This window comes from Talaromyces marneffei, chromosome 6 (assembly GCF_009556855.1).
Source record: "Talaromyces marneffei chromosome 6, complete sequence".
Classification (NCBI taxonomy): domain Eukaryota; kingdom Fungi; phylum Ascomycota; class Eurotiomycetes; order Eurotiales; family Trichocomaceae; genus Talaromyces; species Talaromyces marneffei.
In genome coordinates, this window is record NC_072353.1 from 2,961,782 (window position 1) to 2,976,578 (window position 14,797).

Here is a 14,797-nt window from a genome sequence, read left to right on the forward strand (position 1 = left end):
GTAGCTCTCCGTCCATGCACCCTTCCGCCATGGTGAACAAGGAGTAGGGTGTTTGGTAATTGGAGGGCAAAATCAATCTCGGCACGTAAAAGAAAAAAATCCTTCAGCAGTCGGGCATGGAAATAAGCCGCGTAGCTGTACACACATATGCCTGTTTCGAATGAAACAATGAAACCACAAAACGGTCCAAGCAGAATTGAACCCTGCAATCATCTCGTATATATCTCTCTCCCTACGACCGAAACGAACACGAAATATACCCACCTTCGAATGGGCCCTTGTCTACCTGTAAAAAGGAAAGCGATGGGAAAATGGTCGAGCCTCGTCATCTCCGCTCAAGTCGAATTGTCGTGTCTATTTGACAAATCATGAAGGATCATTATCACACAAGATGAGCTTTTCGCCGAATAAATCAAAGATGAATTGTTGTTTTTATTGTATCTTTTTTGTTTTTCCTCCTCTGATTCCCCATTTAGGCGATCTCACGCTTTCCTTCCTTGCGCTCCTTCTGTAAAAGTTGTTAGTCTGTGTTCTTCTTTCATGCGGGCCGTATGTGCGAAAGGTGTCGTTTGTGTAGAGGATCGGTCAACGTACCAAAGCCTTCATGGTGCCGTGGAGAGCATGTCTGTGGTTGCGTCGGAACTTGGGGTCGGTTCCCTTCAAGGAAGGGTAACGGTAGGTCTTGGGCTTCTTGATACTGGATTGCGCAAATAAACAGTTAGCAAATTGTCGACAACAGGTGTATATGTTGCAGAAACGGTCGTATTCGGTGTAGTTGTTTTTGTGCGAGAATAGAAAAAGTGCGACGGTATTGGGAGCAAACGAACCCGTTACGGTGAGCCTTCTTGCTCTGGTTGTGCTGAGACGAGTTCTTGGACTCTGCGCAGAGAGGTCAGTCAACATTTCAACATATACTGCAGCGTCAACAACTAAACATACTGGCCATCTTGACGGTTCTGTCGCGATGAGGAGGTTGTCGTGGTGAGGGCTGAACTGGAGGTTGAACAAAGTAGTATCACCAATGCAGACGATTTGTTAGGCGCGGGTTGTGTGGGCGGTCTCGCTTAGTCGGATGTGGCTAGTGCGGGTACTGTGGCAGCCATCCATAATTCCATATCCTCTCCGAACATCGAATGCCATGACATAGATTCTCTACGATAGCCTTCTGGTTACATATTCTAATGCTATCAATGATTCGAAGGAAAGAATTAAAGAGTGTAAATCCTGAGCAACTTGCTGTTAATCCTAAAATATTGAATCTTGATTTGCAATATATAGCATCGTTTGGGGTGTTATCTTGGACAATCGCAGCCCTTCAATGGTCTGTATCCATGGACAGTTCAATCAAGCCTAGAATTCTATTTCATATCTCTTCAAGCTGAGGAATATCTTTCCTAAAATCATGGAACATTTACGAGTGAAGCCTGAAGTTCTGTTGATGACAAACCACGTGACTTAAACGCCAAGGCTCTACATCCGGTTAGCTGAGTTTGTTCCGACTTTGACCGTTTCTCTCGAACCACCTCAGCCATTCGAAGTTTGAAGAGAATAACGCATTCAATTCTCACCGTTGTTCACATCCCATACACAATGAGCTCTCTTCGATTTGCACGGGCTGCCCTCCGGGTACGTCCCACCGCCATTCGCATCCCTGCTGGTCGCAGAACCTACGCCGACGCTGTCGCCGACAAGATCAAGCTCTCCTTGGCTATGCCTCACCAGGTACGATCATTGCATCCTCAATTCGCGGGACTTAGAAATGTTTAACTGTGTTCGAATGGTTCAATCGCTAATAGTTTTCTTTTCATCCACATAGAACCTCTTCAAGTCCACCGATGTGTACGTTCCGATCCTCTGCAGCTCCAGCAACATATCCTTTACCCCGGCATTGACTGATTGCAATTCTCCTTGATATAGTGTCCAGGTCAACATTCCCGCCGAATCCGGTGAGATGGGTATCCTCGCCAACCACGTTCCCTCTATCGAACAATTGAAGCCCGGCCTTGTTGAGGTTATTGAGGAGAGTGGTAGCACCAAGCAATTCTTCCGTACGTCGCCGCGCAAATCGTCGATTCGTGGTTGCAAGAACGACCCGCTTCCTGGATCCGAGTTTTTGATAGAACAGACTGGCTAATGTAATATGTCTACAGTTTCTGGTGGATTCGCCGTTGTTCAGCCCGACTCCCGCCTCAGCATCAACGCCGTCGAGGCCTACCCTCTTGAAGACTTCTCCGCTGATGTCAGTTGTCACAACCAAGATGTCAGAACTATCAAAGCTAATACAGTCTACAGGCTATCCGTTCCCAGATTGCCGAGGCTCAGAAGATTGCCAACGGCAGCGGCAGCGAGCAGGACATTGCTGAGGCCAAGATTGAGCTTGAGGTATGTCTCATCGCGTCATCTGCATATGTTCAACTTCGCGAATGTCTAACTATTCTCTCAGGTTCTCGAGACCCTCCAGTTGCACGTGAAATAGACGTTGTGATGTAAATATTTGTCTACGCTTTCAGCCTATTTCAAAACATGTAGAATTATACTCGATTAGTCGAAGGTTTCCTTCTCAATGGCATTCCATTTGTACTCTATTTATGTATTTTCTTACCAAGAACTAATCCGAACTTCCTGGCTTCCAAACAATCAATCTCTTATCAAACCCTCCACTAACAACCCACTCTTCAGTTGAATTCTTTCCTTCAACCCACCCGGCCCATATACTCCTCACTTTACTACCAGCTTCATGCCCATTCTTAAGCATCGCCACCAGTTTTCCTGTTTTGCTTTCAATTCCACGGATAACACCATCATCTCCATTAACCCAAACGCCAGATCCGTCCGGCCGCCATACAACCTGTGGAGTCGAATATGCAGTCTGCGGCGCAAATGTATTTGCTTGTATGATGATAGCAGCATCTTCATGGCTTTGAAGTGCAAGCGAAGCCAATGATTGACTGAGTTGGGTTGCTGTAATACCGTCTCCATCCTCAAATCTGCTATTTGTTGGAAACAACAAACGGACAATCATCACTTTCATATGCGGCAACGTTGATAACGCTACTGCAACCAAGCCAGGATCGCGAGGATTTTGGGCAAGACAGGACGGCGAAAATGCAACCCATGCATTGGAGTTGGGCGCAAGGTTCTGTTTGCCGGTCTCCTCACATGTCTGTGGAGTGTTGACTGACCGTAATGGTTCGACGTTGTAATAGTAAATATATGTTGAATCCCGCCGTGAAAGTACAAGAGTCAACTCTTGGGTTTCTGGATGCGGTACGAGAAGAATCGACTCAGGATTGGATGGCACTTTGATAGATCCCACTGGCTCACCGATTTTCAGCTCTATATTCGAGGAAGAAGCTAGAATCATACGGTATATGAGAACTTGCATGTCCCATCCTACCGTAACTACCCAAATGTTCTCGTCATGCTCCTCATATGCGAGAACTTTAACTGCGTATTTTTTGTGATCTTTCCTTCGGTCTATAACTTCATTGCCGCTTACGAGAAGAAGCTGACCGGACATGGTCGTTAATAGCTGGTATTGTCCTCGAATACTAGCATAAGACAAGATAGGCGAGTCCGTCAGCCCGGATATTGACGTTGCTACAGTGTTATTGGCGTCTAGATTGAAGAGATTTAGACGCCTATCAGCGCCTGTAGCGACAAGGTATGAACCTCTTTGACTATTGTCCTGGTCTCTATCGTCAATCTGCCATTCTTCAACGGATGCCGCGAGTAGATTAGATGAAGCTGGTGTTTCTATCAATTTGGGTACTTCTGGGGCTATATTATTCATTTCTTGTAAGCCGGTCGCCTTTTTATAGCATTCGTATACAGTCATTCAACTTACCCGGCACACTCCATCCATCCTTCTTCACAGGCAAATGACCATAGCGCTCGAACGATAATGTCTGGTCGAATCTCTTCTTTTCTCGGATGATGCCTTCTAGTGTCCACTTATCGACTCCGTCACTTTCATCTAATTTATTCATGTTGACCACCCCAGCATCAGACGGCAGGCCCGCCTCACGAATAAAGATATCTAGAGTCTCATGATAGTTGTTTGACCGCAAGAAACGGGCCACGAGAATGCTCGCTAGCAAAGTTTCGGATGCTGTATGTTCTGCTGATGGTGTATCCAAGTTTGATGACATTTTCCCGCTCTCTGACTAGAAGGAGTTGAAGATACCAAGTCGTTGTCAAGTCGCGTGGGCTAAGAGAGAAATAGAGAGAGGGCAAATATGATTGGCTGGAGGTGGAGTAGATCTATCATACAAGAGACGCTTCAATCCGCGCACATACAAACGACATCTAGATAGACTAGAATTTCGTTTCAGAGATTAATGAAACGAAAGCCCGATCACCATAATCCATACTGAGTTCGGCATCACTTCCGGTCTATGAGGCAAGAAGTGATAGACTGCTTAGTCATCCAGCCGTTGAGCTCTCCGCATTTGCCAAGACCGGCAACCCGACCTCTCGGGGCTGACTCTTCAAGTCTTCAGCAAAGCTAACTTATCTCTCTCTCGAGACCTCTTTTACCCTCACTCTCTCATTGAGTCTTGGAGTCAATTGGTGCAACAACTGCCTACATTTTCTACATCCACTACACTTCTCTTCCGACTTCGTCTTTCTTTTATACTTGCACCTTACCGCGCCCTTAACTCACTTGCAAGCGACAGAGCTTGCTCACCATGGAGGTGACGGCTCTTCAGCAGCCAACACCAACAGAGCCCATTACCAACACGATGGAGAACAACTCAATGGACATTGACATGGACATTGACTTGGGTCATTTTCCTGAGGCAGACGTCATTGAGACAGTGAGCTTGTTCCATTTGTTTGCAGTCGACCTGATATCACTGACCGATGTGGTAACTAGGATCATATCGAACAACCAGGTTTCACAGCGGAAAATGGCGTCGTCGACCCCCTGACAGCCGAAGCGCACTATGAAAAGGTCCATATTCGCGGTGTCGACGAAATGACTACAGATCACATCAAGCAATTCGCTTTAAGTTATTTTCCCGATGAAGAGGCCAGTCGAATTGAATGGATTGATGACACGTCTGCGAACATGGTCTACTCCTCCAATGAGGTTGGTTTGCGGGCTCTGACTGCGCTCACTCAGCTTGGCGAAGAGGACATTTCCGCACTCCCCGCGCTACGTTTACGGACTGCAAAAACCTGTTTGTCGCATCCAGAGTCGGTCTTACAAGTGCGATCAGCGGTGAAGACAGATCGCAAGAAACCGCGCGCTCACGAGGCTAGTCGATTTTATCTCATGCATCCAGAACATGATCCACGTGAGCGTTTGCGCCGCGAACTTGCAGAAAAGCGCCGTCAAGGTGGCAGACGTGACGAAGGCGACGGAGATTATCGTCGCCTTCGATTTGATGACCGTGAGCACCGTCGGCGTCGGAATAGAAACGATGATGGGTTCACTGCGAGCATGTATGATGATGATGGTGTTGCTCCGGATCGACGAGGCGCTTCGAGCGACGATTTCTCGGAATCGGAGGCTCGTCGTCGGCCCAGAAGGGGCGCACGCCAACCGCAAGAACTTTTCCCTCAACGCAGTGGAAGTGGTAATCGTGGCGAGTCTGGTCGACTTCGTGATCGTAGTGCATCTCCGGGGCGAGATGATTTGGACGCATTGCGAAGAAGCGATGACGAGCTACAACAGAGTCGCAGACGGTTCCGGGAACGTTCTCCTAGACCAGCTAGTGGCAGTCGCGCAAATAGTTCTAAAGAACTATTCCCCGCAGGCGATAGCCAAGACACCAGAGAGTTGTTTCCGAATAGGACAGCAGCAAGCTATCTCAAGAAAGAGCTATTTCCCGCTAAGACGAATAGCAACCATAGACGAACGGATGCATTCGATGCTGCAGATGAGACTGCTGATTTGTTTGCGAAGAGGATTAGTGTGCCTCTTGTTGATGGAGCTCATGATCAAATATACATCAAAGGAGCTTCTAATGATATAGGCATGGCTCTTCGCGGTCATGCAGTCCAAGGAAACACACAAGCGGTCAAGGAACTTTTCCCAGACAAATACAACACCAATGCGGGCAAGGAGCTATTCTCGAACAAACTGGAAGGACGTGGTGGTAGAAGACGACGGGCAGAGGATATGTTTCAATGAATGCGCTCCTTGTTCATGTGGATGAGTGGTCGAAACACGGGGAGAAAGGAGAAGAAGCATCTAATTGTCCTCAGGGATATTCTACACACTTTCAGCAAACTCGACTCAGTAAACATTTGACGTGGCGTTCTATTTGGATAAGACAAAAAGCATACAAGAATACGATCTTGAACTTCTATTTACGACTGGGACGATTAGAGATATTTAGCTACATAATGAACATTTCGAAAATGATTCTAATTGCTTTATTTGAGTCTCCTGGGTATATGATCAGAGAAATGAACAGGCCCAACCTTGCTTGTCAGTGAAATACTTTGCTGGCTTTCCGGTTCACGCTTGCGGTACTACCAAGTCACTGCCAGGTACCTTCAAACAGCCCAGATAGCTTTTTACGTGGTATCACGTACAACGATTCTTGTTGGCCGTAAAGTTTCATAGGATTCAGAGGTTTCACTGAAAGGAGTTTTGATCGGGTTCTAGAGTTGTATCTCTCTTTACCGGTGAAACACCAGGTCCTGAACCTATCGATCTCACCACCCGTATAATATTAGATCAGCCTCATTTAATCAATATGCACCTCTCCAGAGCATAAAGGAAATTATGAACTAAAACATACAAGCTTCCTGTGTCACATTGATATAGATGAAAGTAAGCTCGCGTAACGCTACATGGTCACCCAAACCCTAAGACTAACCCAGGTTATCAAACAGATATCGGTTATGTCCGACAGTTCCACATATCGCCGTTAAGGCTACCTGCATCAATCTCAAAAACTCCCTACCTACGTTACCTGGGTAGACAAGGTAACCTGGTACATGACCACCAGGTCTCGTTGAGATGAGGCTTGAATGGTTACACAACCTAAAGCCCGAGGTTGGTCAGTTCGCCGATTACACATGAACTAACGGTGTCACAAGTGAGAGCCTGTATAGATATCAGATGAATGGAGTCGATACCTAGATATGGGCAAAGTATCATCTCGTCTTCTCTATACACGAACACTGTGCAACATCTACGGGTTAATCGTCAATCTAGTTTGTCTCAAGTCCGGGGTTCTTTGTCCCATGATTATATTCGTAGATGTGGGTACGCAGGGCGTGCCATTGAGTATCCAAGTAAATCAATTTCTACGTAGGTACCTAGGTAGACTCTATTTTCCTGTGAGATTTGCTGCTCGGACGATGTCATATTCAAATGAGCCATACAGATATCGTTCAAGATGCATCCTCCCGCTGAAATATATATATCTCTCTCCCTTTCTCTACCCCAGAAGTTCCATGGATATCCCTGGAAGATTTCCACGGCGAATCATGGGAAAATATAAAACCAATTTCCCGACTAACTAAATTGCCTGGAAATAACATACGAAAGTAGAACTCAATCAAACGACACATCTTGTATCGTTGCAGCAGGTCTTCAATAGATGCTCCACCAAACCAGTCATGATACAATCTGGGACGGGAATCGATGGCGCGGGACGGGCCATTTCTGTCAATTGAGCCCAATCACAACGTCTGGAAATATAAATTTCTACCCTGCTTTTTAGCAACGCTGAGCATGTGTGTACGGAGTGCTTTGCTTTTACTTTTCCTGTTACTTTTACACTTTTACGTATTTGATTATCACGTAACGACATCAAGGGCCAGAGTACGAAAGACCAACACCTGATATCCCGTGATGAGTTGTCATTGGTCAATTCCAGATGTCTAGAAGCAAGCCCAAACGGGAACCCAGAAACCGGTCACAAAACAGCTCCATGATTCATCGCTCGTGTCCCTACATGCAAGGCCCAAAAGGGATAGCTGGGATGACTCGATCTTCCCAAAAGAGTGCGAAGGCGCGAGCTGCATGCTTAGAGATTTAGAGCTTAACTAGTCCTTAGTGCGCCTGCCATGCCAGTACGAGATATGTGGGGTAGATTGTTTTTATTTATTACGCATCGCTTACTTACTCGGTAGGTACTAGGTACCTGGGCTATTCTAGTCGTGTTTTGTTTTCTGTACGACGTCGTACAGAAGAGACGCACCGTTCAACGAAATCTTTGGGTCGAGGAATGGAGAAAAGTGGATCGGCAGCAGAACGTCTGTGCTGATGTTGGCTCAACGGCGAACCTTGGCCAGAGTCCTATCCTTCTGTAAATTACAGTAACTGTAATACCGATAATTACAGTATCGCTTCATCTCGGGCTGGGTCCCGACTAGCTCACAAAAGGCATAGACCGATCGGATATCTAGATACCTCTAACCGGGCGTGTTCGTTACCTGCGTAGGAAGAAGCAATACTACTCCTCGATCTAATCACTATTATTGATGATCAAAATATTGCTTCATTTTTCACTATTCAGGACCTATGTCGCGATCGTTAAGCCTCCGTAGCAACCCGAGATCGTTCTCAACAAAATCCCACGCGGCAAAAGGATTGACAAGTCACATTTCCCCGACCCAGCTACGTACGGTACCACTACGTAGTATGCACTCCGTGCTATGTGTGGTATTAAGTACAGATCACACGAGAAGGCAAAGGACGATTGACCCTTGCCATTCGTTGCATCTCCAAACATTGCATATTCCCGTCGCAGATCACAGAAAACAGGCAAGCCACATCGCGGTTCCAAAATACCGGCACCATCGCTTAAGCATTGAGCTCGTTGCCCTGCTCTGCAATGCATAGTCCTGACGCTGACAGGCAGGCAAGGACCGTTACGCACGGCTGCCGATCAATTCTTCTCTATTTCTTCTCGACCACGAAGAATGACGAAACTAGTAGACATTGCCTTGGAAAACGAGAGATTAAACCTCCACCAAGCTGTGTTGATGAAGTATGTACTCCGGAACCTTCATGCAATAGTGCTGGTATATTCGATCTGAAATGCATTCTTGAAGCTAGTCTTCGAGCAGGGCTTTGACAGGCTGAATGTGTTTTGACAGGGATCCACACCTGGTACCTACCTGTGGGCCGCTGAACGGATTGCGCTAGGACAATGATTTGGAATTATTGTGCTCCACAGTTGATCCCCTATTCTGTTAGTGTTATCGTTACTCCTTCATTCTCCCTAGCAGAGTCCCTACCGAGCATTGCCGTTGAGTCTGGGATAATCTAAAGTACGTATCCCTAAAATTGAAATTGAGGTTGACAAGGATATCGGCGTCTCGGTGACCATGGGTATGTGCATAGTCAATAGGTAGCCCAAGCTTCGCTCGGGTTTTGACTGAAGAATCGTGCAGAGTGGCACATGTAGCACATGTCGATAAGTAATGAACGCTGCAAACAAAGGGAAAATCATGGCGGGGAAGAATACCCCCGTAGTAGGAAGACTGCCAGGCACAAGGGACGTTCAGCCAAAGATTTAGCTCTCGACATTTGAGACTACCCTTGCTACAATCCATACTTCTAAGGGGGAAGTACTAACCGCAGTTCGGTAGTAGTCAGGTACCTAGACCATAGATTTCATTGACGGCATGCCGTATTTCATTTGGCGATCTTGCAAAATCCTTCTCCCCAACAGACCGTGGATCTCCGAGATTGTCATCGCTGTACGCTCATTCGTTCCCAAACATTCGAAACTAAACAGGGGTACGGTTCATCTTTCCAATAATAATATCGCGAATTATAGTATACATCGACTCAAAGATGAGCTGAATCGGGAAGCTCAGATTAGAGGGTGTAGATTAATTAATCCAACACATACGGAGTACGCACTTGAGAATAAGAGCTCCTTGATGTCTATTTTCGCCCGGAATCAATATCCCCGACCAATCAATCAAGGATAACTACCTATCAATTCTGACGCATTGTCCTTTCACACCTAAAATTAAGAACATTTCCCCCAAAGTGCCAGCGCCAACGGCTGTCTGAAGGTGGTTAGGGCTTGCCGCTAAAATAACGGCGCGGCCCCTCTTTCATTTGTGACCCTTTTGTTGGTCTTGTAGGCTTGTGGTGTTAGCAAAACTAAATTGACAGGGCTTGATGACTTAGTAACAAGCGGCCCGATGACCAATGATTTCATTGAGTTGGCGAGTAACAAGGATATGCCTGGTTCAACATCATCACTTTGACACCTCCGGGACCGGGAAGGATTTCGCCTCTAGATGAAGAGGTCATTAATTGGCCCTTCGCTTATATCATTTGACCTGATTGACTTGATTCAAATTATGTCTTGACATCCAGACACTGGAAATGTAAATTTTTAGCTTGGGTATCTACGTGGTAGTGAGTGGAGATCACCGCCCGTCATTACTCTGTAAACAACTGATCTGCCCATGTTCCTTTTTCTGTATATTGCGCCTAGTAACTAGTGACTTGCGAATGGATGTCAACAAAAGAAAATAACGAGCCAGAATTATAACCGGTAGGTAAATATGTATATATGTACCCAATCACCAATGTCCATCAGCCTCAATCGAGTAAATACTATCCGTAAATCGTAGATGAAATGTAACCCCTCCCCCTTGCTTGGCGTATTGCTTTTTTTTTTTTTTACTCAGAGTATACTTTGCCACTACACACGGAGATTTCCATAGAATTATCGAGGAACATTACATGTACGCGTCACGAGGGTCTTCCATGCTCGGTCGACCACAGCCAGCCCCATTAGGGTGGGTTTTAGCCTTTTAGGTCTTGACCTTGACAAGGGCGGACTCTGTTCTAATCCAGGGGCTAATTCTAGTGGAGGTACAGGGACCGACTCTCCATTATTGTGCTTGAATAGGTAACTCGTTGAGACACTATGAGCGTTGTATTCAATGTGTTGTCATTGATGTAAGCAAGTAGCTAATAATTAGTTATACAGAGAATTTGACAGGTAATAGCACACTATCCCACGAGAAAACAAAGTAGTGGTATAATAAAAGCAGACAAAAGTGGTATAATGATAGATCCTGCGCCTCGATATGCTTTTTAAACCCCGGTATCCCGAGTAGATCCCCAAAAACGATAAGTAGTTGAATCAAATAGATTAAGGCATCCCAATTCCAGACCAACCCAAGCCTCCGCTCCAAAAATCAGTAAATGTATCCGCCAAAGCCCGTAATAATGCCGAAGAGTTATGTAGTTGAACAAAGGGAAAAGCGAGGGTATTAATGTATTGCTTTAATTGAGCAAAGACTGGAGACCCATGCGAGAATCGCGACGTTCTGAGGATGAAGCCGTCTCAGCAACGGATTTGTAGTTGTGGTCGACACTCCAATGTCGAGCACAACTAATCTCATGTTCGGGGTTGTGCAAAAAGTAAATTTCGTCCCTAGCGGTAGAGGTGAGGTACGAAGAATAAGTAGGCATGCTTCCTCGTCGTTGTTGCTCTGAGTACCAGGAAGCTTGGCGGGAATCAATGGGGAGCGGCAACATCTGAGGTGACGGTAATGTTCTCGGTGAAGCCGAAGAAACTGAATTGTGATCTGACACCATTGATGGCGGCTCAAGAGTTGAGATCTCTGAGAATGCTGGAGATGTCATCGATGGTTCTATTCTACCGGTCGTAGATGTGAGAATAGGTGCAAGCCGCCGTGAGATGTCGGTTTGGTGGCTTGGAGAGACTGGTCGCTCATGTAGAATCAACTGGGAGACTGTAACAGGGCTTTGGCTGAGAGAAGCCTTTGTGATTGATGAAGTTGATGGTCGTCTGTTATTATGATGAAGTCGGTGTTCACTGGCTCGAGGATATGGAGCCTCAATACGGCCGTTGCAGGTGCGCGAGTGTTGCTGGCTTGTCGTTTGTACCACAAGGCCTCTTCGCTTGCGGTTCATATTGCCATTCCACCAGTTCTTGACTGCATTGTCGCTGCGGTTGCCCAGTCGACGTGCAATCTCTGCCCAGCGCTTACCCATCTCATTAACCATGCGCTCAATCATAAGTCCTTCCTCAGCTGAAATTGGAGTGTGATTCAAAGATGGCTTGAGGTTTTGGTGGAATCGTTCTCTACATTGTTTGGGAGAACGAAAGTGCATCTGTTGTGAAATGCGAACCCAATTGTTAGGCCCTTGCTCGTGTACAAGTTGAAGCAAGGTGTTGTCCTCTTCCTGGACCCAGGGACCACGCCGGTGAGTTGGGGCCATGGTAAAGTAGTGCTGAAATTATTAAGATGGGTGTGATTATCTGACTCAAATGTTAGCCATCGACTTTGAAAGAATACACCACGGCTGGAAAAAAAAAAAGAAGATTTGGTGTATTTTGCTTCTTCTATAATAAGAATAGATGGAGGGGTGATTAGCCACCTAACGCAACCTGCACTTACTTAGTGTTCCTCTTTGACTTCTGTGTCAAACAAATGATGTTTGATGTTGGCTATTGTTTGACCTCGTTGTGTTGTTTGAGAGTTGAAGTATAAAGAAACTTTGTTTGTTGGTGTCGAGTTGATGAAGAGGAGAAGGCGGCGGCCAAGTGGTTAAGTATGTACTCGGAAATCCAGCCAGAGCCCACCACACAGGAAAAAGCAGGGACGCCACGGCCGATGGGGCAAGCACTAACTTCGAAGTGGTAAGTACGTACGAGAAAACTAGCTCACAACAAGATCTGAGATCTTCGGAACTAAAAAACGCAAAAAGGGTTCTAAAAGACGGCTAAAATGGAAGGTTCTGCTCCGTAGGAACCTAGATGGGAATAAACCAACAGAGTGGGTATGGTTGAGGAGAGCGTAATAGCAGCTAACGAACTAAGTTAAAAGCACAAGCCTGGATGACAGGAATGACAGGAATGACAGGGGACACTTTGGGCTAAGCGACGGGTGCCTTGAAGACCAATGGATTAGTCTGGACGGGGGTCTGTCTGGGAAATCCTAATTGGAAATAGTAGAGCCTAGTTAATAGAATGTCGTATCGAATTTACTCGGCCATGAGCTAGCGCTAGGCATAAATATGTAGATGGAATATGTAGAATGAGGAGAAGGAGGAGGAGGAGTAGGAGGAGGGGTATTGTGTTATCGTTCTATCTGGTACATGATCAGTATTTATGCATATTCATATTCTCCATCACAATCACTTTCTCTTGTACGGAGTATTACATATACGGGGACCTTCAGACAGGGAATATCATGGATGATGGTAGTATGACTAGCACCAAGTAAGAACTGTAAAGGGAATAACTCAAATCGTTTGATTGAATAGTACGGATACATACTGGCAGTGTCCACCGTCCAGGATCTGACTGCTTCGAAAAGTAAAGCCCGTACGGAGTACAAACTTGTGTAAATAAACATAGCATGAGTAAGTGGAGCCTGAACAAGGTCGGGGCCACTAATCTCTTGTATTCATTTCATCTTTTTTTTCCCGGGCACGGCAAATCATATCTGTGTGGCAGCTGCACTATGCAACTGTGGTAAAACAGATCGTGGAGACGATGATGTGAACATTGAGCCTTGTCCTTGGGGTTTTTTGTTTTTTCCCTTGTTAGTTTCGGCAGGACGCTTACTAGAATAGTGGATCGAGCGCATGAGCATAAATCGTTAAATACATAGTTACTAGTAGCTACATGTACGGAGTAGAGTGCTTTTTGTATGCACTACTGACATACTCTACAGACTCTGAGACCGTAGAGCAATGTATAATGTGGATCCGCCCTCCAAGGGTACACCGCAGGGGTCGATGATCCCGCGTCGTCTTCCAATCACTGACTTGGTATTCTGGACGGCCCATATTATGTATATTGATGACCCAGCGCACTGGTGTTGTTGAATGTTGTCCATGTATGGAGTAGGTCAAGGTGCTACTCAAGACGTACCTTTTCCTCGGAGATACGCCGACTTAATTGAGTCAGTTAGTCTCCACAATGACATCGATCCTCGCTTAATGAGATTTACGTATTTTTGATAGGGTACGGAGTACCTCGTACTACTCTTACTTTACAGCTCCCTACTTATAAAACACCATAGTAATAGTATGTGGTATTTTTAAGTGTTACGCTTTATCTGGCTGGTCCAGATCGATCGAGACCATTCCCGAATGGAAAACGTAGTCGAATCCCTTCCAGATAAAGAGAGTAGCTCGTTGGCCAGCCTTTCCCCAAAGTCTATTAGTCTCGTATTATTATTACGCTTTTCATTCGCATTCTTTATGGAGCATCTATGTACTCCGTAGTAGTGTCCTCTGGAACTAAAACGTGACCCAGATCCACCGCTCAGTCACAGCCCATGTTTGGCTTTTCAACCGAGCCGTTCGTGCCACATCAACGGGCAGGCCATACCGCCGGGTTTGCTCGGGTCATCTACGATTTTGCCATTACTTGTCCGTGTGGAATCCTGTCGATTCAAATTCAAATACATAACGACTCCATATCTGGAAGGAGGCAGCGAGACTTATATCACACCTTATTATAGCTTAACTATGGTGTAGCGTTTCGAGTAGACGTACCTATTACTTTCCATTCCAGGATTGTTCACGATTGAGTAATAGAGCAAGTCATCTGTTAACTACTATGTAATGGATGAATCCATTTCTATTTCGGGTCTGCTACTAGGACGGCGTTCCCGAGATGAAAGCGGCCCTCCTGGTCAGTAACCAGCTGAATGGAAGCAATGGGCATCGAGGTCGGACCGGGCCTGTGGGGAGGGAGGCTGTGGCTGGTGCTGATCAAGTCACATATCAAAAGATGATCATACAGATGCTGCTGATGCATACCTTCACTCGAGCGTTTACTGACGCTCGTCAGCGATGTTTCCAGACTGT

At 46.0% G+C, this 14,797-nt stretch overlaps 4 protein-coding genes across 4 annotated transcripts; 2 read left to right on the forward strand and 2 right to left on the reverse strand.

The window, feature by feature from the left end:
• Positions 1-1,590: 1,590 nt before the first annotated feature.
• On the forward strand, positions 1,591-2,476 carry EYB26_008572 (uncharacterized protein; the record flags this gene model as incomplete). The annotated part of the gene is made up of 6 exons (XM_054267823.1): positions 1,591-1,722; positions 1,817-1,839; positions 1,918-2,048; positions 2,151-2,239; positions 2,293-2,382; positions 2,444-2,476. 6 exons carry the CDS (start codon positions 1,591-1,593, stop codon positions 2,474-2,476), a joined length of 498 nt encoding a protein of 165 aa, XP_054123798.1.
• Positions 2,477-2,608: 132 nt separating this feature from the next.
• On the reverse strand, positions 2,609-4,151 carry EYB26_008573 (uncharacterized protein; the record flags this gene model as incomplete). Its single annotated transcript, XM_054267824.1, has 2 exons — positions 2,609-3,780; positions 3,848-4,151. 2 exons carry the CDS (start codon positions 4,149-4,151, stop codon positions 2,609-2,611), a joined length of 1,476 nt encoding a protein of 491 aa, XP_054123799.1.
• A 540-nt stretch (positions 4,152-4,691) lies between these two features.
• On the forward strand, positions 4,692-6,142 carry EYB26_008574 (uncharacterized protein; the record flags this gene model as incomplete). Its single annotated transcript, XM_054267825.1, has 2 exons — positions 4,692-4,820; positions 4,880-6,142. 2 exons carry the CDS (start codon positions 4,692-4,694, stop codon positions 6,140-6,142), a joined length of 1,392 nt encoding a protein of 463 aa, XP_054123800.1.
• Positions 6,143-11,230: 5,088 nt separating this feature from the next.
• On the reverse strand, positions 11,231-12,193 carry EYB26_008575 (uncharacterized protein; the record flags this gene model as incomplete). Its single annotated transcript, XM_054267826.1, has 1 exon — positions 11,231-12,085. The coding sequence occupies one exon, from the start codon at positions 12,083-12,085 to the stop codon at positions 11,231-11,233; it is 855 nt and encodes a 284-aa protein (XP_054123801.1).
• Positions 12,194-14,797: the final 2,604 nt, after the last annotated feature.